Genomic DNA, 22,476 nt, shown 5'->3' on the forward strand with positions numbered 1-22,476 from the left:
TATGAGACCAGGTCTCATATAGAGCAGGTGAGACCCGCCCTGATGGATGACACGTGGCATTCGCAAATCACAAAGCATCTAATCTCTCCCCCCTTGATTTCAAGTAGGGGGTGGGGTAGATGCTTTGTGATTTGTGAATGCCACGTGTCATTCATCGGGATGGGTCTCACCTGCTAATCCGTGAGACCTGGTCTCATAGAGTGCGTCGACTTCGTGGCGGCGCGCCGGAACTTCAACGAGGTGGTGCTCACCGTCGGCTTCATGCAGCTGGTGCTCGAGTCGCCGTCCGTCCTGGACGACGTCAAGGAGAGCGCCGCGAGGAAGCAGCGCGCCAAGGAGTCTCTTGGCGATTCAGACGTACCTATTCGTAGGGGCATGGCGTCGCCATATTATGGATATTATTATTACTAGCCTGCTGCTGCTTGATTTCGCAGGCTTGGATGGAAACCCAAGGAACTTTAAGAAATCTAGTAGTAAAGAAAAATTATGCTTGAGTTTTTGAAAATTTTAATAAGGAGAGGCGCATAACTGTAGAATACTTCACTGGTAGAAAAAGGGCCTATAGTCCCGGTTCTTGAACCGGGACTAAAGTGTCGGTACTAATGCCCTGATCCTTTAGTCCCGGTTCAATCCAGAACCGGGACTAAAGGGCGCGGCCACGTGGAGCTCCACCTTTAGTCCCGGTTAAATTTTATGATTTTTTTTGAATTTTTTTTATTTATTTTCAAACTTCTGAATTATTTTAACCTCTAGTCTGTAATCACCACCCCTCATCACTTCTCAATTTATCCTCTAATCACCCTCATCATTCCAAATCATCTAACTTCCCGAACGGTCACCCATCCTCCCACTCCCCCAGCCTGAGCACGCTTAACTTTCGGGTTCTATTCTCCCTCGCTCCAAGTCTGCACTTGTTGTTTTCCGGACAATAGTAAGATGTCAATCCTATTAACCTTCAGGAATTTTGCTTGAGCATGAAGTGATACATTTCACTGTTTGAGTTTGAAACTATTGTTTTAAAAGCCAATGATTATTTAGTAACACTAATATTTCTTGAATAATTAGTTTGACCATAGTTTGACCACAGTTTGACCAGATTTGACCAAAATTGAAATAACTAAAATAATTATTTAGTAACACTAATATTCTAGAATAATTAGTTTGACCATTGTTTGACCACAGTTTGGCCACTGTTTGAATAATTTTTAATTTTTTCCACTCTAGATCTTAAAAGCCCCGTAACTTTTTTCTATTAGGTTTGAGGATTTTGAAAATGTTTAACGGGGTTCCCCCCATTAAATTTGGATGTAACTTTTCGAGTAGATGATTTTTCATATAAAAAACTTTTTCATCCGAGCTAGTATGCAAAAGTTATGCCCATTTTTACAAATTTCAGAGAGATTTTGCAAATAAAGTCAAAATTCACATTTGCAAATTTTCCCAACAACTAGACCACATATCACATGAGAAACTTATTTTCTTTTATTTTTTTGACATTTCCATTATTTTCTTTTATGTTTTTTAAAACTGAAAAGGCGATCAGGGGGGTGGTAGAGTTTGAAAATGAGACCTTTAGTACCGGTTCGTGGCACGAACCGGGACTAAAGGTCTCAACCCCATTAGTCCCGGTTCGTGCCTCAAACCGGGACTAAAGGTCTAATCTTTAGTCCCGGTTTGAGGCACGAACTTAGTCCCGGTTCATGTCTTAAACCGGGACTAAAGGGCCCGAGTGAACCGGGACTAATACCTTAGCCGCACGAACCGGGACCAATGCTCACATTAGTCCCGGTTCTAGACTGAACCGGGACTAATGGGCTGAGCCAGCCTGGACCATAGCCCTGTTTTCTACTAGTGCTTTGAGTGTCTCCATTTTATGAAAAGGAACAAGTCCAAGATGCACCGGTCCTTTGCACTCAAGCTCGACATGATGAAAGCCTATGATAGGGTCGAGTGGACCTATCTACGGGCAGTGATGACCAAACTTGGATTTGCGGAAAGATGGGTAAATATAGTGATGAACTTAGTCACGTCGGTCAAGTTCTCTATGCTATTTAATGGTAAGAAGTTGGAGGAGTTTGAACCATCAAGAGGGATCAGACAAGGGGACCCAATCAGCCCTTATTTGTTCTTGCTTGCAGCAGGGGGCCTCTCGTGCCTGCTAAAATCAAAGAATGAGTCATCCAACCTGAGTGGATTACAAGTGGCACCTACGGCGCCCAAGGTAAACCATTTGTTATTTGTTGATGACAGCCTGCTGTTTTGTAAGGCGAGTAATGCTGGAGCTGAAGAGGTGAACCTGGTACTGAACAGTTACTGCGAAGCTTCGGGTCAATGGATAAACTTTGCAAAATCTTCCATCTTTTTCAGTAAGGGTGTTCCAGATAGTATCCGGGAGGAGATCAAGAACACCCTTAATGTTCCAAATGAAACACTTAATGAAGAGTACCTGGGTATGCCGTCTGACATAGGACATTCTAAAAACGGGGCTTTCAAATATTTGAAGGATCGTTTGTGGAGCAAAGTTCAAGGCTGGCTAGAGAGCACTATGTCGACAGCGGGTAAAGAGGTTTTGGTCAAAGCAGTAGCACAAGCAGTCCCGGTCTTCTCTATGGCTTGTTTCAAGCTACCAAGGGGTTTATGTGAACATCTTAACATGCTCATAAGAAAATTCTAGTGGGGCTCTAAGGACGGCAAGAGAAAACCTCATTGGGTATCGTGGAAGGCTATGACTAAGCCAAGAGGTATGGGTGGATTAGGTTTCAAGGATTTTGAGCTCTTTAACTTATCAATGCTTGCACGTCAAGCGTGGCGACTGCTGCAGGATCCGGATTCTCTTAGCACACGAATGCTGAAAAGCATCGATTATCCGGACTCAGATATTTTGCATGCAATTCTTGGCGGTCACCCGAGTCAGGTTTGGCGATCTATACTGGAAGGGAGAGAAGTGCTACAGCAAGGGATCATCCGCCGAATAGGGAATGGTGAATCAACGAACATATGGGCAGACACGTGGTTGCCGAGGAATGAAATGTTATGACCGTATGGCTGTCGGGTAACCAACCCACCAACACGGGTGGCCGAACTGATCGATAACACCAGCGCCACATGGAAGGTTGAACGCGTCAACCAGGTGTTCATGCCTATGGATGCCAAGATCATATTGGGTATTCCTCTCTGCACACGAAACACGGTTGATTTCTGGAGTTGGAACTTCGAGAGGAACGGTACCTTCTCTGTCAAGTCTGCATATCGCATGTTAGTTGAAACCAGAAGGAGGCGGGAGGCATGGTTGGAAAACACAGCGGGCTCGTCGTCGACAGTGGCAGAGGAAGGGACGTGGAAAACATTATGGCGCACTAAGGTACCGGGGAAAGTGAAGATGTTCATGTGGCGGTTATCTAAACAATCCCTACCAACGGAAGATGTCCGAGCTCACAGAAATATGTCAGATAGTTCGGAATGTGGGATGTGTGGAGCACTAGACTCATGGAGACACTCACTGCTGAACTGTACATCATCCAGGTGTGTGTGGGCTTTGACCGATGATGATCTAGCACAAGTACTGGTTGCTACCACCGAACCAAAGGCTAAGATATGGCTATTTACACTAATGGAATCACTTTCACATGACCAATTTGTTCGGCTAGCGGTCACGTTATGGGCGATATGGACGGCTCGGCGTAAGGCAATCCATGAAGGGATTTTTCAAACACCCCAAGCCACTACAGACTTTGTCAGGAGATTTATAGCAGAGCTAGAGGTGTTGGACAACAAGCAAGAATCAGTGGCAAGGGGCGGACCCTCTCGGGTCAGGCCACGAGCTCCTCCTCCGGGATGGGTCAAAATTCACGTCGACGCTGCTGTGAGAACTGGGAGAGGAGGATCTGCTGCGGCGGTTTGTTGGGATCAACAAGGCAACTATCTGGGAAGCTCATCGTTGGTCATCGCAGGAGTGGACGACCCAGCGATTCTGGAAACGATCGCATGCTGTGAAGCACTAGCCCTGGCCGAAGATCTTAACGTGAACAACCTGACGATCGCTTCTGACGCGAAGCAAGTGGTGAGTGACATCCAAAAGTCACATATGGGCAAAAACGCTGCAATTATTCAAGAGATTAATTTAGAGCTTCTTCTTGCATCTGTAATTTTATTTTTGAAGGTCGTGCGGCTAATAGAGACGTACATAAACTTGCTAAGTTTTCACTTTCGTTAGGGCCGGGGCGCCATGTGTGGTTGGGCCAACCCCGGATTCCAAATTGTATCCCACGTCTTGTGGAGTTTGGTGATGAATAAATTGTTTTCACCCCTCAAAAAAAAAAACAACTAGTGCTTCTTTTTATTTATTTATTTTGATGAGTTGGAACTGTAGAATACTTCTGTCTCTAGCCCCATTATGTGCCAGTATGTATTTTGACTGTCCAGAGTGATTTTCAAGCCTATCTACTTGTCTTAGATTTGACTAAATACGGATGTATCTAGACACGTTTTAGTGGCAGCAGCAGGGAACAAGAACAGGGTGGGAAATCATGGGACAATGCCGAATGCAAATTTTGCAAGGCACGACTAGTCTAATACGCAGCATAATCAAGACAAACATAATATTATGCAGAGTAAAATGAAACGGACGGACCAGAAAAGATAACTTTCGAGTTAATGACAATTTCAAGGATGTCATGCTGCTGTAGGATCTGCGTCGATTCTTGTCGAGCCGAGGGAGATTCTGGCAACACATACATAAAAATACTTGCTGCAAAAAAATTGTAAAATACTTTTGTTTCTTCGTGACCTGCCAATGCCATAGCCCCATCCTGCCGGTATTCTGACTGTCCAGATTTAAATTCGCCGTCAATTCACATTGCAAGCTATTCCTCCTCTCTTCTCACTTGATACTCTCTCCGCTATATATATGTGCAGTAGACAAGTGCAACGTGCCAACAGGTTATCAAGTAAGTGATGCAAGGGCAAAAATAATCAATGTAAAACAGTGGGAAGGTACAAGGAAGACTGGTATCAGGTTGTGGGTAATAAGTTGCAGAAGATTATTACTATCTGCACACCAAACTAAAGCTGGCATGACCATTGCCCATAGCGATCGATCCAAATTAGAGTATTGAACGTACACACGCACACACTAGAGCCCAGAGTGCGTCTTCCTTGCAGCAAGTTAGCAGCCATCAGACCTGAAAAAGCCTAAACTTAGTTCACCTTTGTGAAACATGTTCTCTTACAAGCCAAAAACCAGAGCTAAGAACGAGAAGTGCAGGAAAAGACAGAGGCATGAGATAGCAGGCGATGATGCTACGCTACTCTAGTACCCCCTCCGTCCGAAAAAACTTGCCCCTCAAATGGTGGTGCTATATACATCCATTTGAGGAACAAGCTTGGGACAAGTTTTTCCGGACGGAGGGATTAGTAGCAACAGAATGGGCGAAAAACGCCAGCTTAGTTCCTTTCAGTAACCAAGGGGGTCAAATGCTTAGCAAGGACGAAATGAACGCCACCCCACCGATTTGCTTGGCAGTGTACCTGATGGCAGGCGAACATCATCCGAGCTTCTCCAGTTCCCTTTCCTTTGGCATTCAACTTGTTTCTTGTGCTTGCAACAAACCCAGAGCAGGAGCCAGATCTCCGGTCGCGGTTCATGGTCAAAGCTTCCACGCCACTTCAATTAACCCCTTCCCTGATAATGCGCTTTCATCAAAGAGATAAAGCAGGGATGTCTTTCAGGCTGCGGTAGCTCCGACATCATCCCACATCTGAGGAATATGTGGCAGCCATCCTCTGTTGAAGCAAACTGCGCACCCTGTGTCCAGATCCACGGTTCTCCTTACAAAAACTTGTCCTCGAAGCAGGCTGCCAGTGGAACTGTTCACCTTGTTGGGGATCTTTCATTCAGGTTTATCTCAGCTCTCATGTCACCTTTCAAGCTTTGCAAAATCAATATACATGTAGTTTTTGTGATGAGATACAACAGCAGAAATAAATAAATAAATGTGGTTTTGTGATGAGGTACTCGCATATGTGAGCACTGAGTAGCAGAAATCACAAGTCTAATTCATGCCATCTCCATTGGTTTAGTTTTGATGATCAATGGCAGGTGTAAAATGATGAGACTAATTCATTATCGATCATGCTTCAGTCTCAAATAAGTTGCCTTTTCATGTTCGAAAGTTTTCTGAGCGGAGTAAAACCAGCTACAGGATATATCTTACAATGATAAAGGGAAAGAAATCAAGAGGCATAGAAGATCACCCAATAGAAACATATTTCCTAAGCATATTTCCGATAGAAGAGCTGCAGAGTTACTACTAACTAACATATGGTGGTAAGCAAAAAACAATAAATTGAAAACAGATTGGAGTGAAAGAAAATCTCTGGAAAGCATATTTACTGGAAAACAGCAAGGCAGTTCTTTTCCTTTCTGGTTCTCTTCTCTAGGTGCTGGTTTCAAAATAAAATGAGTCTACCCACACATCCAACGTCCATTATCCTAAAAAATGGCGATGCTTTCTTCTCTACTTAAAGACAACATTAACACCTCAGGGCTCAAGAATTAAATAGTCAGTTTCATTAGGCATTAGCAACGACCAAACCAGCAATTGGCATGCATTCTACAGCACAAAATCTACATCTATTTAGGCGAAAGATCTAATGTGATTACCAGCTTCGTAGGTATGGTGAGAACTCTGTCATATCATACACAATAATTAATTTCCATAGCCCGTACTTGGTTCATGTAAATCTGAATCTAGTCGGAACTACCCCTCTGCAAGCGTCAGCATAGTCTCCAAGGCTTATCTCAGTTCTCATATCACATGTGTGACCAAAGGTGGATACAGAGTACACAACAATCGCAAAACAAAATCCAGCTACAATACCCACATCTGAAACACTCCTTGCTCTTACCACAGAACTTTGAATGTTCACGGAGATAAACATTGATGGGTACTGACAAATGTACATATTTTTAATCCCTAACAAGGCACGGAAACTATAATTGCAAAATGAATTGCTGGACTGGGAATTAATACTCATCAATGAGCATTACAGTAATTTTTGTTTTAACTGAACATATGGTATTGTTAATCTTGCCAATCATCAGCGGTTGACATTTGCAGTTTTTATGCAAAAGTGTTTCATCATAGATCATGCTTCAGTCCCAAATAGGTTACCTTTTCATGTTCGAAAATTGTCTCAGCGTAGTAAAATCAGCTACAGGATATAGGAACAAAGATAATCAATCTTAGAAGCATAAGGGGAAAGATATCAGAAGGCACCCAATAGAAACTTATTTTCTAAGCATGGCCTAGAAGTAAAAAACTGAACTGCAGATGATGGAAAACAAAAGGCAAATCAATGAAAATGGAAACATAAAATTTGGAGCAGAAGCAAATCATATCGATATATTTACTGGAAACGGATGTGGTACAGTCCTTTTGTTTTCTGGTTCATGGGTTCTGGTTTCAAAAGAAAATTGGTCTACCCACATATTCAGTTTCCATTATCCTAAATGGATGTCGGAAAGACAAATATATTCATGGCTCTCATTTCAGAGATTGTAAGCGATGCTTTCTTGTCTACCTAATGACAACATTAACACCTGAAGGCTCAGGAACTAAATTATCAGTTTCCTTAGGCATTGGCAACAACCAAACCAGCATGTGGCAGACATAATACAGCAGAAACCCAACATTTATTTAGGCAAAAAGCACTAATGTGAATTACCAGCTTCGCAGGCATGGTGAGAACCCAGTCCTTGGTTCATGTAAATCTGAATCTAGCCGGCACTACCCCTTCACAAGCTGTTGCATAGTCTTCAGCGAGGTGCGGCGCAACTTCCGTGTGAGGGGAAATGAACTTCTCCACGAATACCTTCTCTCTCACCTTGAAAGCGGTATAGTAGTAGCCTGGGTTGCACTTGAGCAATCCATTTTCCATGAGAAACTTTACAACGTAGTACCTGGGTTTCATCCGGCCCTCCAGCTTGTAATTGATAATTATTGACCGTTCAGCAATGTAGGACGGTTCCAACCCCACCTCAGAGATGAGGAAATCAGACCTGCGCTGCAGTAATTCCTTTGACTTCCTCAGCACACACGGAGCCATACGCAGAGCAATGCTCACCTCAGCGTCTGACCACCTGAACGTCTTCTTCAAGTAGGCCACTTTGGCGGCGATCTTCTCCTCACCGAGGAATCCGACGGCATCCAACGCGTGCCTGAACATCCCCGAGCCACGAGGTACGCCAAGGCCTTCGGCGCATGCCACCATCACCCGGACGCGCTCTGGCTTGCTGCTCAGGACTCCGCCCTTAGCGAGGGACAGCTTGGTGATATCGCAATCATCTAGCCCGCACTGTCGTAAGAGCGCAACATTGGGCTTGACCGTCCCCTCGATGTCAGCACCGGCGAGGTAGCCTTTCTTGAGCACCCGGAAGAGGTTCTCCGAGGAGCCTAAGAGGGGCAGGTAGTACCGCAGCTTGGAAACAATGGACCTGGAGCGGAAGTGGACGAAGGAGAGCGGGATGAGGCGCGCGATCTCGGAATGCGACAGGCCGAGGCCGGCGAGCTCAATTGCGACGGGGCCCAGGGTTTTCTCCACGCTGGCGCAGAGGAACAGCGGGTCCTTGGCGACGACGGCGGCGACATCGCCGGCGGAGAGGCCGAGGCCAGCGAGGAAGGCGAGGACGGCGTCGGGCTTGGCGGGGGACTTGAGGTGGGAGAGCTTGGCGGAGGCCTTGAGTGCCTGGGCTCGGGTGAGGCCGCAGGTGGAGACGAGGTAGTCGTCGGCGACGAAGCTAGGGTTTGGGGAAACGGCGGCCGCGGAGAGGGGGCGGTGGAGAGGGGGGCCCTGAGAGGTGGCGGGAGAAGAGAGGAGCCGCACGAGGATGCAGCCACGGAGGCGGAGCATGGCGGCGGCGGCGGCGGCGGAGAGATTGATTCCCGATGGAGACAGGGTGCGAATGGGATGGTGCTTCGGTGGAGGGGATGCGGCGCCCCGGCGAGACAGGTGAAGGCACGGAGGAAGTGAAGAGGAGAAGAGACCGGCGAGGATGGCGCTTCGCCGGCGGCGGCGGCGGCGGCGCCGCCGGAGAGATTTTCCGGTCCGCTGTGAGTGGAGAGGAAAAATGCGGAATGGCAGGCGCGATGCGAATGGAGGCTCCCCAAATTGCAATATCACTGAATCCCAGGGGTCTTTACGTCTTTCAAAAATACAAACTACATTTAAAAAACATACATAATACATTGAGCCTCATGGAAACTTTCATACATGCAATCATTATGCAATCGGTATAATAAGGAAAATGGCTTTGAGCGATAAGATTATATCACAAAATAAGTTATTATACGACTTGTACTTATCTTGTGATTTTTTTGTAGGTATAGTACTTCCTCCATTTTTATTTACTCTGCATATTAGAGTTGACTGAAGTCGAACTTCGTAAAGTTTGACCAAGTTTATAGAAAATATATAAATATTTACCCTAACAAATCTATATGATACGAAAGTATGTTCAATAATGAATATAATGGTATTGATTTGTTATTGTACAAGTTAATATTTTTGACTATAAACTTTGTCAAAATTTATAAAGCTTGACTTTGACTAAAACTAATATGGAGAGTAAATAAAAACGAAGGGAGTAAATGGCTATGCTTTTTTTATAGGTAGTAAATGGTTACTTTTTTCCGATTTTTTTAAATGGTTATGCTTGCTAATCAATCCAATCCAAATTATATGTCGCTCAAACAGATGTATCTAATTAATATGGATTGGATGGAGCAGAAAAGTTCATACGGATATATATTTTCTCAAAACTTGAAAGTATGATTTCTACAAGTAAAAAAAAATCATATGTGAACTATGTTTGTTTTTAGCATTTTGTGTGTGTTCATGTTTCTCTCTCTCTCTCTCTCTCTCTCTCTCTCTCTCTCTCTCTCTCTTCATTCTAGCCTCTTTTCCCCCACCTCACTCTGTTCTCACATTGACATTGTTGCCTTTTTCAACGGACTCCTACTTATCTTTTCTAAATTTTGCAAGGTGAGAATTGAGAAGGTTATTATTCTTTAGTTTTATGTGTATAGCTATATTAGAGTTGAGATCAATTGCATCGTGTCCACAAATCCTCTATAACACTAAGCTCCCTAGTTTTAAAAAGCCCACACTCAATTAAGGTCTCTAATTAGAATTGGATCATCCAATTTTGATCGGGTCTACAATTTCTCAAAGCTTCACAATCCAATTCTTTTATACTATACAATATGCTTCCTAATTTTTAAGGCCTCATAATTATTAAGGTATTTAATATAGGTTGATCATCCAATTTTGACTGGGTCAACAATTTCTCAACCTCTTCAATTGAATTTTTTTAATTCACTATGTTCCAAAATTTTGAATCTCTTTCATTCAATTGAGGTATTCAATTTTGATTTGGTTGACGATTTTGACTGGGCCAATGATTTTCAAATCAATCAGCTGCAACTGACCTATAAAAACATATCAATCCCATGCACCCCTCCCACCACCTAGAAAAAAGAAGCGTCACCATATGATATTGTAGTATCAATATAGTACATGCAACCACCGATGCAGAAATTTTCCCACATAAATATAGGTTGGTTAGCGGATGACACAGTCATCTCCCCACCCGCCTAACTTAATATTCCATCAGTTATAAAATATGAAGGGTATTAATTTTGTAGAAAGTCAAACTTCTTTAACTTTGACCAACTTCAGAGCAAAAATATCAACATCCACAATATTAAACAAAAAAAGTATGGAAATTCATTTCGTGATGAATCTAAAAATACTGATTTAATCTTATGAATTTTGATATATTTCTCTACAAATTTGATGAAACTTAAAAGGTTTGATTTTAAAAAATATAATACACATTATATTGGGAAACAGAGTGATTAGTTTTTTAAGATATCCAACAACATGAACGGCGCAGCAAAGCGCGCACAACCCTTCTAGTTAGTAGTATATCTAAGAACAATTGGCATCCCATTGATGATCGATCAACCTTCTTAGTCCAGCTAGTGGCTGGTCGTCTAGAGATCTATATGGAGTCAGTTGAGATGCGATGGTCAGCCAAGTGGGTTGATCAATGCTCCTCTTAAAATTCGAAGCCTAAAGTAGATGTGCTACTCGAGAAATAAAAAGACCAACGTAGACCGTACTAACATCTAATATTTGACGTCACATTTGAATTTGATACTATTCACATCCATAATTGTCCCTTTGCTCATCGAATTATGAATCTTATATAAATGTTGTAAATGATCAATTTTATAATAATTTTAGGGTTGTAGTTCGGTGCATAGGTAGCTCAGAGGAACCATAGCCGTCACTTCCTCTCCAAAAAAGCTTAGGGTTCCTATGTGGCCATGCCTCCCGTGGCGCCGCTGCCGGTCCACCTCGTCTCCGGTGGCCCTAGGGCCATGGGGACACGGTGGATCTCATCCCTTACCAGCGGGAGGGCTTCGTTTTTAAATATTTCTTTGAATTTTGTTAGGGTTGTGTCCTGCTAAAGAGGATAAGACAACGACGGCTTCGTGAAGATTGAATAAGGTTCTTCCCGCCTAGCCCCCGTCTCGATGGCGCATCTAACATCGTTGGAGAGTGTGTGGAGGTGTGTCTCCGGCGGATCTCACAGGATTCGGTAGGTGGTTTGTCTTTGGTGGATCTACTCGGACCCGGTCTTCGTTCGTCTACATTTGTCTGTCGTTAGATTGGATCCTTCCGATCTATGGGTCTCATCATCGGCGGGGGTTACTATTCTATTGCGCTGGTCCTACGAGGCCTTAGCATGACAAGTTCCCGGCTGTCTACTACAATAAGTTCTGCCCGGCTCCGGCGAGGGAAGGGCGATGACAACGGCGCGTCTTCGGCTCGCTTTAATGCTTGTAGTCTTTGCTAGATGGTCTACGGATGGATGCGATTTTTATTATTCCTATTGTTCATTGTATTGTCATGATTGAAAATAAAAAGATCGAAAGATTTCTCACAGATAAGAAGCTCAGAAGAACCATTAAAAGGACAATCGTGTGGTCTCCCTAGATGGTCCTTGGAGGGAGCGATGTAATTTCATTTCCTTTTTATTGCATTCTCATGAATCTATGGGATACACAGATTTGGAATAGCCATGCGTTATATAGGTTTGGAAAAGATGAATGGGCAGGACAAAGCCCATCAAGGTCCAGAGTTGGACATGGTATTTTTCTCTTCCCTGATCTTGTGTGGTTGTTACATTACAACGAGGACTAGATGCATTCATTAACCTGAGGAGACTATATACGGTGATTATATCGTGGTTATCATATTTACCTATTTTACAAAGAATGATCGGATATAATTTACTGGTACAATCCATTGTGTGCCTTTCACGCTTCCGGCAGTTTAATTTCCTCACACTTTAAGTAGTCTTGTGACCAGGTAGCTCGCAATCTGAATTTCTGTAATGAATATTTTTTTGGTCCAACGAATAAAACGTAGACTTGGTGACCCTTAAAAGGGATGATATTTTACATAATGAGTAAATCATGCTGTCCTTAGATATTTCTTATGAGTATTTCTTCTTTTCTGCGGAAAAGTTTCTTGTCTTCCGAACTCTTGGATGTGGGCAGAACTACTTCCATGCATGTGGCGACATCTGATGAGCCGAGGCACCCGCCCCGCAGCATGCCATTGTGAGTCAAGTTTGCCATTGTTTGATGGGAAGTTCTCAAGTGCTACATGTAGAAGGACGCTATAGTGGCTGCAATCTTGCTGCTAAGTGACACGTACTGTCACCCTGTTTCTAATGAAAAAAACTGAAGAACAATGACTCGTTTAAACATTGTTCAATTTTGTGGTTCATGAGCCTTTTCTTCAAAGTTTACTTAAAAGTTGGGTTATTAGGTAAAAAATGGTTCCTTTCCTTTTGTGCTTGCAATTTATTGTCCTGACAAAAACACTTTTTATTGCAGTGCTAAAGAAAATGCGTCTACTACTTGACTGAACTAAATACTCTTGATAGCAAATGCCCTCTCTGGGCATATTCGTAGATTCAAGGTGAGGAGACATGCCAGCATACAGATCAGCCTTGAAAATAGTCAGATAAACATTGGAAAATGTTGGCAGAAATACATACATTGCACATGTACGATGTTCTAACAAGAGCGTAAAGTTGATTGATTCTTGATAGCATCACCTGAATATATCACTCACGGATTCATGAATGTTCCCCGTTGCAATGCACGGCCATTCACCTAGTAAAGGCAATGATTTGTTGGTAGTAGAGGCATCTCATGTTTCAAAGGGTTAAACCTTAGCCGTCGTGACCCGGCTCCATGGCTGGGTCAATCTTGCACCTCTGTTGGTGCCGAACCCTAGGCAAATCCCCCCAAATCTCTTGTTGTTTCTATTGATTGACCGAATGTGAGGAGCGATAGTAGATCAATAAGTCTCGTATAACCGAGGGAAAAAGAAATGAAGAGAAGTTGGCGAAAGTATCAAGTGGTACATCTACTTTTTATAATATCACATGAAGCCGGCCAAAAGGAAAGCCGACCAACGAAGAAACTGCATAGGGGACCTATCATGAGTGAACATTGCGTGGGCGCCACTGGCCGCATCTCATCATATTGTTGTGTAGAAGAAGAAATGACCGCCGATGCTGCTGGTGCCTCCATCTCTATGACCTTGCCGTCCAAGACCGCAATAGCAACAAACACGTAGCACTAGAGCACGGGAGGAGAGGTGATCAGGGAAATTCGTCTTTCTTGATGGCAGGATAATTAGTGATGGGCGACTCCACGCGACGCTGATGTGATTTCAGGCCACACTAAAGGATGTCGGAGAAGGGCCGTAGGACGAACTCAACAACATCGGTAGTGGGCTTGGTGGATATTGTGTCGAGAGCTCGGGGACGCACTCGGTGAAGGTGGTGGACCTCGGGGAGGGGGCCCTCATACACGTGGATGCAGGGGAAAAGAGGGTGCACGGGCTTGGATGCATTACTCATCCACCTCTTCTGGCAAAGAGAGCTCATCGGGGCCAACCGCGTGAAGGAGGAGCTTGAGGTAGCTTGGAGGAGGCGACGACGGCAGCCAGATCCATGTGGCAAGCCAGAGTGGAGGCATCCCACATGGGAGCAGTGATTTCGGAGCCTAAGCTTAGATGCACCTGCTATTATGTTTGTTCATTGCTGCATGGAGATTCGGGAAATGGGGCATGAGGTTGCATTGCTAGGGCGTGGAAAATCCCCAAAACGAACTATACATGCATGAATAGTGCGATACATGTGGGTCTATCATGTAGCACACGAGGAGGGTTCGAACGAAGGACAGGCAGTGCCATCTTGGTTGGATTCTGATCCATGGCACCTAATCGTCTCCATTCATCTAAGTCGTGGCTCACTTTGCTAGCCCGTGGTGTGACTTTGAAACTTTGAATCCGAGTCATGGCCTAAAGATTTTGTATAGCTCCAGTTGGGGCCTGCGGTGTAGGATCGTCGGTACGCACACCGAATGTCATCCACGACCGACATCGGCCAACAGATTGCTAGCTTACCAGACGCTACAAGAGGTAGCGTCCTTCGTGAAGTTTGTGTGCTTCATCACCAACCAGGTCATCCTAAGCCATAATGGACAACCCATTCATCTACGTAGTTGACTTCAACACTGGAGACGACTTCTCATGGTTGTTGCTCATGTCACACCTTGCTCACCATGGCAACAAGCTGTTTCATGTCACGTCACTTGCCACAACATTAATGCACCGCACGGATATGCATGCACCTACAGTCGTGCATGGTGTCCGTCGGAGTTCGCGCGCGTCCCTAGGGTCTCCCATTCCAGTACGATGAGAAGGACCTCCTGGTCTGGGCTGGAAGTCACGTAATGGTACCTACAACAATCTCGAAAAGAGTAGAAGGCCTGGATTTCAAGAGCATCTGAGCTCGCACTTAGAAATCTATTTTTGTTCCCACGGTCCATACATAGAGAGAAACTAGAAAAGAAAACGCAAAACACGCATGCATGCATGCATGCTTCCACAAATGGGTTACCACATACCTTTCTAGGGTTCTGGTGACCTCACATTCATTGTTGACCCCTTATGACCTCACATTCATGGGAGAGATTTCCTGACCTCACATTGTCTCTATAAAAGCCTACCACCTCTACGAATCATGTGTCTCCACCATTTCAAATCCTCCGCGCGCCTAACATACCACTTGAGAAATTACTAATGGCCAACAGAAAGAATGTCATGGCCATGTTATTTCTCACCACCATTGTGGCGGTGGCGGCCACAAGGCCAGCCGAGACCTATGGCGTTGCGGAGGAGAACACATTGAAGATGGCTACGCCCAGCAGGAAAGGGGTTGACGCTACCTTAGCAGCTACACATGTTGTTGCCGCCGAGAAGTCCATCAAGAAGGCTGAAAGCGCCACCACACCAGAAGAGGCCGCGGCTGCCAAGCAAGATGGAGCAAAATCTGCTTCTGCTGCATTAAAGTACAATGCCATCTCTCAGCAGGAAAATGGTAAAGGTTCTTCTACCTCCCTAGGCAGGAAAGAAGCAGCCAATACTTTAGCCGCCGCACACTATGCCGCCACCGAGAAGTCCATCAAGAAGGCCGAAACCGCCAAGACACCTGCAAAGGTCGTGGCTGCCAAGCGAGACGCAGCAAAGTCTGTTGACAATGCATTAAAGTATGGTGCCATCTCTCGGAAAGCAGCCGGTACAAGTTCTTCTACCTCCCCCAATAGGAAAGAAGGCACCACTGATGCTGCTAAGATGTTCACCAAGAAGGCTGAAACCGCTACCACACCTGAAGAGGCCGCGGCTGCCAAGCAAGCTGCAGCCAAGTCTACCGCTGCTGCATCAAAGTATGGTGTCATTTCTCAGCAAGTAGCTGGTACAAGTTCTTCTACCTCCCCTAGCAGGAAAGAAGCTGCCGGTACCTTGGCAGGTGCTCGCATAGCTGCTGCCGAGAAGTCCATCAAGAAGGCTGAAACCACCACAAGACCTGAAGAGGCAACATCCGCTAAGAAGGATGCCGCGAAATCCGAGGCTGATGCAATGAAGTACGGGGCCATCTCTCAGCAGGCCGCCGGCAAAAATGGTGCCTAAGTGGTGCCTTAAACACCTATTCACACGCAACATCATCTACATACTACCATGCATGCAAAATAGCAGCATTCAGATACCACATTATGCTAATTCTCATGCATGCACGCTTTGTTTAAACGTTCCCATTACGAATCATGTATTAATGTCTTGCTTGTTTTATTTTTAGTAGTAAGACACGCTTGACTTGCTTTAAAAAAAATACAACAATCGACGTATACATGTATTATCTGAAAATTAATAATATGAGTTCCACCGCAATTTGTTTCTTTTTGTCATAATTTGGGTGCAATCAATGCACACATCCAATACACAAAATTGGACGACTCAATGTGTTATGGCTCCATGGAGCGGCGAATCATGTTTTATTGTCTTGCTTGTTTTACTTTTAGTAGTAATGTCTTGCTGGTCAATGTATTATGGCTCCATGGAGCGGCATAATGATATATGATATATCTTCACTACTTCAAAAAGAACTTAAGGTTTTGTCATACATCTTTCCTTCATCCATCCTCCCTACGAATCCTTCCTGTTTTGATTTTTTCTCCCATCTTTGATTTTTCTCCCCATTGATTCTACCTAAAAACCACCTCAATGTCACATGTTTACTGTATATGTCAAGGCCTCCTTTGGTTCATAGGGTAGAAAAAACATAGGAATAGGAAAGTCATAGGAAATGAGATGACATGTATCTCAAATCCTATGATTGGGAATAGGAAAGGAGATGCCCTTTGATTCACATCATAGGATTTTTTCATTGAATCTAGGCTAATGTTTATTTTCCTATGAAATGTGAAGGAGAGGAAGAATTCCTCCATAGGATTAGGATTCCATTCCTACAAACCAAAGGACTCTAAAGGAATTTTTCCTATAGAAATCCTATCCTATGAAATTCTTACAAGATTCCTCCAAATCAAAGGAGGCCCAAGTGGTTGTGATGAGACAGTGGCTGGGCACTTCAGATTTATTCCCGTAACTGACTGTCAAATTGAGTCATCTGTCATCCTTTCGATGATTGTAAGAAAGTTATATGTTTATTGTATGTGCCAAGTGGTTGTGATTATCGTTACCGGCCACAAAGTTATATTTTCTTGTCTTAACGAAGGGTTGCATACAATGCGTGTAGCTCTTGACGCCTGATAACCCACAAGTATAGGGGATCGCAACAGTTTTTGAGGGTAGAGTATTCAACACAAATTTATAGATTCGACACAAGGGAGCCAAAGAATATTTGTAAGTATTAACAACTGAGTTGTCAATTCAACCACACCTGAAGATTAATTATCTGCAGCAAAGTGATCAGTAGCATAGTAGTATGATAGTTTTGATAGTAGTAGCAACATCAACAGTAACGGTAACAGTGGTAGCAATGGTTTTGTAGCAGTGACAATAGTAACAGCAGCAGCAGTAACTTAGCAAGAACAATATGTACGAAAATCGTACGCATTGGATCGGTGATTTGTTGGATGATATTCATCATGTGACAGTTACAACCTAGGACGATACGGCACTAGCTCCAGTTCATAAATATAATGTAGGCATGTATTCTATAAATAATCATACGTGCTTATGAAAAGAACTTGTATGACATCTTTTGTCCTACCCTCCTGTGGCAGCGGGGTCCTATTGGAAACTAAGGGATATTAAGGCCTCCTTTTAATAGAGAACCAGAATAAAGCATTAACACACGTGAATACATGAACTCCTCAAACTACGGTCATCACAGGGAAGTGTCCCGACTATTGTCACTCCGGGGTTGCCGGATCATAACACGTAGTAGGTAACTATAACTTGCAAGGTTGGATCTAGAACATAGATATAATGGTGATAACATAAGTCATAGCAACATCAATCAAGAACATAATGGATACTAGGGATGAAGCCCTAACAAAACTAACTCAATTACATGATGAATCTCATCCAACTCCTCACTGACCAGCGAGCCTACGAAGGAATTACTCACTCCTGGTGGGGAGCATCATGGAATTGGCGATGGAGAAGGGTTGGTGATGACGAAGATCGAAGATCCCACTCTCTGGAGCCCCAAACGGACTCCAAATCTAGCCTCCCGATGAAGAACAGGAGATGACGGCGGCTCCGTCTTGTGGATCGTGATAATTCTTTCTCCCTGATTTTTTTCTGGAAAAATAGGATTTTATAGCGTCGGATTCAGGGCCTGCGGGGCCACCAGGTGGGGACAACCCACCTGGGTGTGCTTGGAGGGGGGGGGGGGCTGGTGGGTTGTGCCCATCCAGGTGCCCCCCTCCGATTGTTCTTGGCTCCAGAAATTCTCTGTATTTGTATAAAAATTCCTCGCAAAGTTTTGTTCCAATCCGAAAACTTTTATTTCTGCACAAAAAAAACACCATGGTAGTTTTGTTGGAAACAACGTCAGTCCGGGTTAGTTTCATTCAAATCATGCAAATTAGAGTCCAAAACAAGAGGAAAGTGTTAGGAAAAGTAGATACGACGGAGACGTATCAACTCCTCCAAGCTTAAACCTTTGCTTGTCCTTAAGCAATTCAGTTGATAAACTGAAAGTGAAAAAAAATTATGAACTCTTTTGCTCTTGTTTTCATAAATAAGCTTAAACATCACCCAGTGTCGGTGTCGAAACCGGCGGATCTCGGATAGGGGGTTCCGAACTATGCGTCTAGGCGGATGGTAACAGGAGACAAGGGACACGATGTTTACCCAGGTTCGGGCCCTCTCGATGGAGGTAAAACCCTACTCCTGCTTGATTAATATTGATGATATGGGTAGTACAAGAGTAAATCTACCACGAGATCAAGGAGGCTAAACCCTAGAAGCTAGCCTATGGTATGATTGTTGTTGTCCTACGGACTAAAACCCTCCGGTTTATATAGACACCGGAGAGGGTTAGGGTTACACAGAGTCGGTTACAATGGTAGGAGACCTACATATCCGTATCACCAAGCTTGCCTTCCACGCCAAGGAAAGTCCCTTCCGGACACGGGACGAAGTCTTCAATCTTGTATGTTCATAGTCCGGGAGTCCGGCTGAAGGTATCGTCCGGCTATCCGGACACCCCCTAATTCAGGACTCCCTCAGAGCCCCCGAACGAGGCTTCAATGACGACGAGTCCGGCGCGCAAATTGTCTTCGGCATTGCAAGGCGGGTTCTCCTTCAATTTCTGTGTACCTGCTGAATAATGTCCGGTTTCTTATAAATGTAGCGCTCCTCGGCTTCCACGCCCAATAATGGCCGTCTTCCACGTGTCAAATGAATACGAAAAGTCTGGGTGTTTTTACATTCACACCCCCAGCCGCGTAAATGAGCTGCCTATTTAAAGGGACGGGGATTTAGATCCAAACCACACCTTCTCCTCTCCGCGAGTTTCATCAGAGCGCATCCGACAAAGGACCGTTCCATCATGGCCAGCGGTCGCAGCTCCTCCTCTCGCCCTTCCAGCCCTCATCCTGGAGATTGGGAGAGATGCTCCGTCCCGCACATCGAGCTAGTGTCGCTTCGGACCAAAGGGATTTCTTCCTCCTGCCTATATGGTCCCGGTTCGAGCCGGACTTGCCACCTATAATGGCGGAGAGCAAGCGGAGAACGCCCCCAATCCCTCCAAAGGAGAGCGGGTATGCCTTGTCCCTTATTTAATAAGAGGGCTCGGATTTCCAATTCATCCATTTCTCCGGGGGCTCCTGGAGTTCTACGGCCTCCAGCTGCACAACCTCATGCCTGTCTCCGTATTGCATATTGCGGGCTTCGTAGCCCTTTGCGAGTTGTTTTTGGGTGTTGAGGCTCATTTCGCGCTGTGGAAGAGGCTATTTTGCCTTGTGCCCTGTTCTTAGGAGGGGTCAATATATCAAGTGGGCGGAGCCAAAGTGTGGTGTATCGCCAGGACCGGATATCTATCCGGAACCCCAAAGAAGGCGTCCGAGGACTGGCCTTCAGAATGGTTTTATATAGAGGACGTCCCGTTGCCGGATCCTGTTCGGATCGGCCTCCCTGAGTTCAACAGCGCTCCCCTGAAGAAACGTCTAAGCTGGCACCCACGGAGCCCTCAGAGAGAAAGTGACAAGGACGTTCTTTACCTGATGGGCCGGATAAGATTATTAGCTCATTCCGGACTAACCATGATCGGAGTCATGGCCGCATGCATCATGCGAGGGGTGCAACCGCTTCAGTACAGAGGCCACCCCATGTGGGACTTCAACGGGGAGGATGATGCCACCCGTCACGGCCGTAAGGGGCCGGACTCGGCTACCGCTCTAGTAAAGATCTTGTCCGCTTTGTACAAGGGAGAAGAGGAGGAATTTCTCCGCGTCAACCCACAGGGTGGATTTACCATGTACAATCCCCCAAGTTGGGTAAGTGGGCAATTTTACTTGCCCGTCTGTTTTGTATTCCCATCATTAAATATATAGTCTAACGACTTCAACGCAGGAACTGCGCCAGGAAGTAAAGGACATAAACAGCCCGCCTCCACAGCCTGAGGACCCAGAGTTGTCCCTCGATCCGGCCTCCGAAGAGGATCCGGACTTATCCATGGAGTTAATTGATGGGGTGTTTTATCAATTGAGCAAGGACAATGCCTTGGTGGCCATTAAGGCCGATTACCCGGGGCTGCTCCCGGCCTCCCAGGTAACTGAGACCGAAGTCCTAGCACCTCAAAAAGGGATCCGCCCTCGCGTGTTTTTCAGTTTCCTGACAACAACCGTGTTTTGTAGGGGAGGTTCTTGAGACGGGAGGCCGAGCCTGCGGTGACTAGCCAACGAGGGGCCACAGGGCCCCGTGGGATGAAAAGAAGTGCAGTCCGGACTGAGGCACCGGCGCAGAGGTATAGCGCGCCTTCTTATTCCCAGGTGTTATTCCTTCAAGGCATATTAACACTCGTGCTCTTTTCAGGACAAAAAGACCCCGCCGGACTATATCCAGAGAGGCTGCCAATCGCGCCTCCACCAGCCAGGATCCAAAGCCTGGTCCGGAGACGGAGGCGAACACGAGGCGCGCACCGGACGCTCCTCCAACAGATGATGCGGACAGGCTGTCCGCCACTAATTCCGAGGTGGAGAGTGCCATGAACCACAGGCGTCGCCGGACAGTTCTTCGCGACGCTTGTTTCTCCCAAGAGGCATTGGACGCCTTCAATTCGGGAGATGCGTACCTTCGTGCCGCTCAAAATGGTCTAGCCAGAGCCACGGAGCAATATGTAAAAGACATACGGGTGAGAAAATTTAATGGTTATATATATCAGTAGCCCCCGAGACTTGAAACAGTTAGAAGAACTGATTTAAGGATCATTCATAATGCAGGTTCTTGCGGAAAAGAATACCCAACTGTCCCAGGAGCTAGAAGAGTGCAAAGCCCAACTTGAGGCCGCACTAGCCGCGACAGGGGAGCCCAAGGAGACCCCCTCTGGTAATATGTGCTTCAAAAAGAGAAGTATTTTGTGAAGTGCGGCGTATGTGCAAATCTGACGAATGAAATTGCAGATGGCGCCGGATTAGATCCGGAAAAGCAACAAATCCTACGCCAGCTAAAGGCTGGTGAGAGCGTGCTGACAAAGGTGAGGCGGGAGAAGAACGATCTCCAATATGCCAACACCAAGCTGGGCGTTGAACTGAAAGATGTTTGTGCCCAGTTGTCAGACTCCGCTAAGGAGAATCAGCGGCTTCGACGCGGCATATTTAGTAAGTGCTTAAACGAACTTTGAATAAAGAGTTCGACAAGGAAGTCGACTAACGGAGTAATGTCTGTAGGTATGCTAACAGGTCGTCCTGCAGAGGAGATGCCCGGTTCTATGGGTGACCTTCTTCTTGAGCTCTTGCAACTGCACGAGCGAGTTCAACAGGTGATGCAGGGCGTCGCCCAGGCCTTGTGGCCATCCATCTCCATGCCCGAAGGACTTGGAGAGGTTGCAGAGAAGCTGAAGGGAGCGCGGCGGCGCTTCCGATTGTGGAAGATATCGGCCTGCCGTCAAGGCGCTAGGGAGGCCTGGGCCATGGTGAAGACGCGGTACACGAAGGCTGACCCAAACCACATGGCCGAGGTCGGACCTGTGGGGCCCGATGGGAAGGAGATCCCTGTAAGCTTAGTATACGGCCAAGTAGAATTGCCCGCAAAGTATTCCCAGCAGGACTGTAAGCTAGACAGCATGTTAGATGGTATTGAAGAGGAATACAATTAGTCATAATGACTATGTAATTTTAATTGACATGTGTAATGCCTTCTAGCCGGATTGTAGATCGTTTTTCATGGCCGACCTTTTTGCTTCGACCTCGGGACCTGACGGTCCGGAGTGTGTCCGAATACCCTTGCGGTTATATAAGAACCGGGGTATGCATGGAGACCAGGCGTAGGGGTCATTAGTGCTTGAACAGACAA

General features: G+C 45.5%; 2 protein-coding genes across 5 annotated transcripts; one reads left to right on the plus strand and one right to left on the minus strand.

Annotated features, from left to right (window-relative positions):
* Positions 1 to 4,747: 4,747 nt before the first annotated feature.
* LOC123131658 (uncharacterized) lies at positions 4,748 to 9,157 on the minus strand. 4 transcript variants are annotated; one of them, XR_006464263.1, is made up of 3 exons: positions 7,726 to 9,157; positions 5,527 to 5,927; positions 4,748 to 5,180 (listed from the first exon to the last, which is right to left on the minus strand). XR_006464263.1 is itself a non-coding variant. In XM_044551329.1 (2 exons), exon 1 carries the CDS (start codon positions 8,908 to 8,910, stop codon positions 7,762 to 7,764), a length of 1,149 nt encoding a protein of 382 aa, XP_044407264.1. In that variant the 5' UTR covers positions 8,911 to 9,157; the 3' UTR covers positions 4,759 to 5,180; positions 7,726 to 7,761. The 4 variants fall into 4 exon arrangements, 2 of the variants coding, with proteins under 2 accessions (XP_044407264.1, XP_044407263.1); XR_006464262.1 differs by having other exon boundaries at positions 4,750 to 5,180; positions 5,527 to 5,919; XM_044551329.1 differs by lacking the exon at positions 5,527 to 5,927 and having other exon boundaries at positions 4,759 to 5,180.
* A 6,028-nt stretch (positions 9,158 to 15,185) lies between these two features.
* Positions 15,186 to 16,281, plus strand: LOC123131659 (GTPase Obg-like). Its single transcript, XM_044551330.1, has one exon. It carries the CDS (start codon positions 15,235 to 15,237, stop codon positions 16,120 to 16,122), a length of 888 nt encoding a protein of 295 aa, XP_044407265.1. The 5' UTR covers positions 15,186 to 15,234; the 3' UTR covers positions 16,123 to 16,281.
* The last annotated feature ends 6,195 nt before the right edge of the window (positions 16,282 to 22,476 follow it).

The sequence above is a fragment of the Triticum aestivum genome, chromosome 6A, assembly GCF_018294505.1.
Source record: "Triticum aestivum cultivar Chinese Spring chromosome 6A, IWGSC CS RefSeq v2.1, whole genome shotgun sequence".
In the NCBI taxonomy this organism is placed as follows: Eukaryota; Viridiplantae; Streptophyta; class Magnoliopsida; order Poales; family Poaceae; genus Triticum; species Triticum aestivum.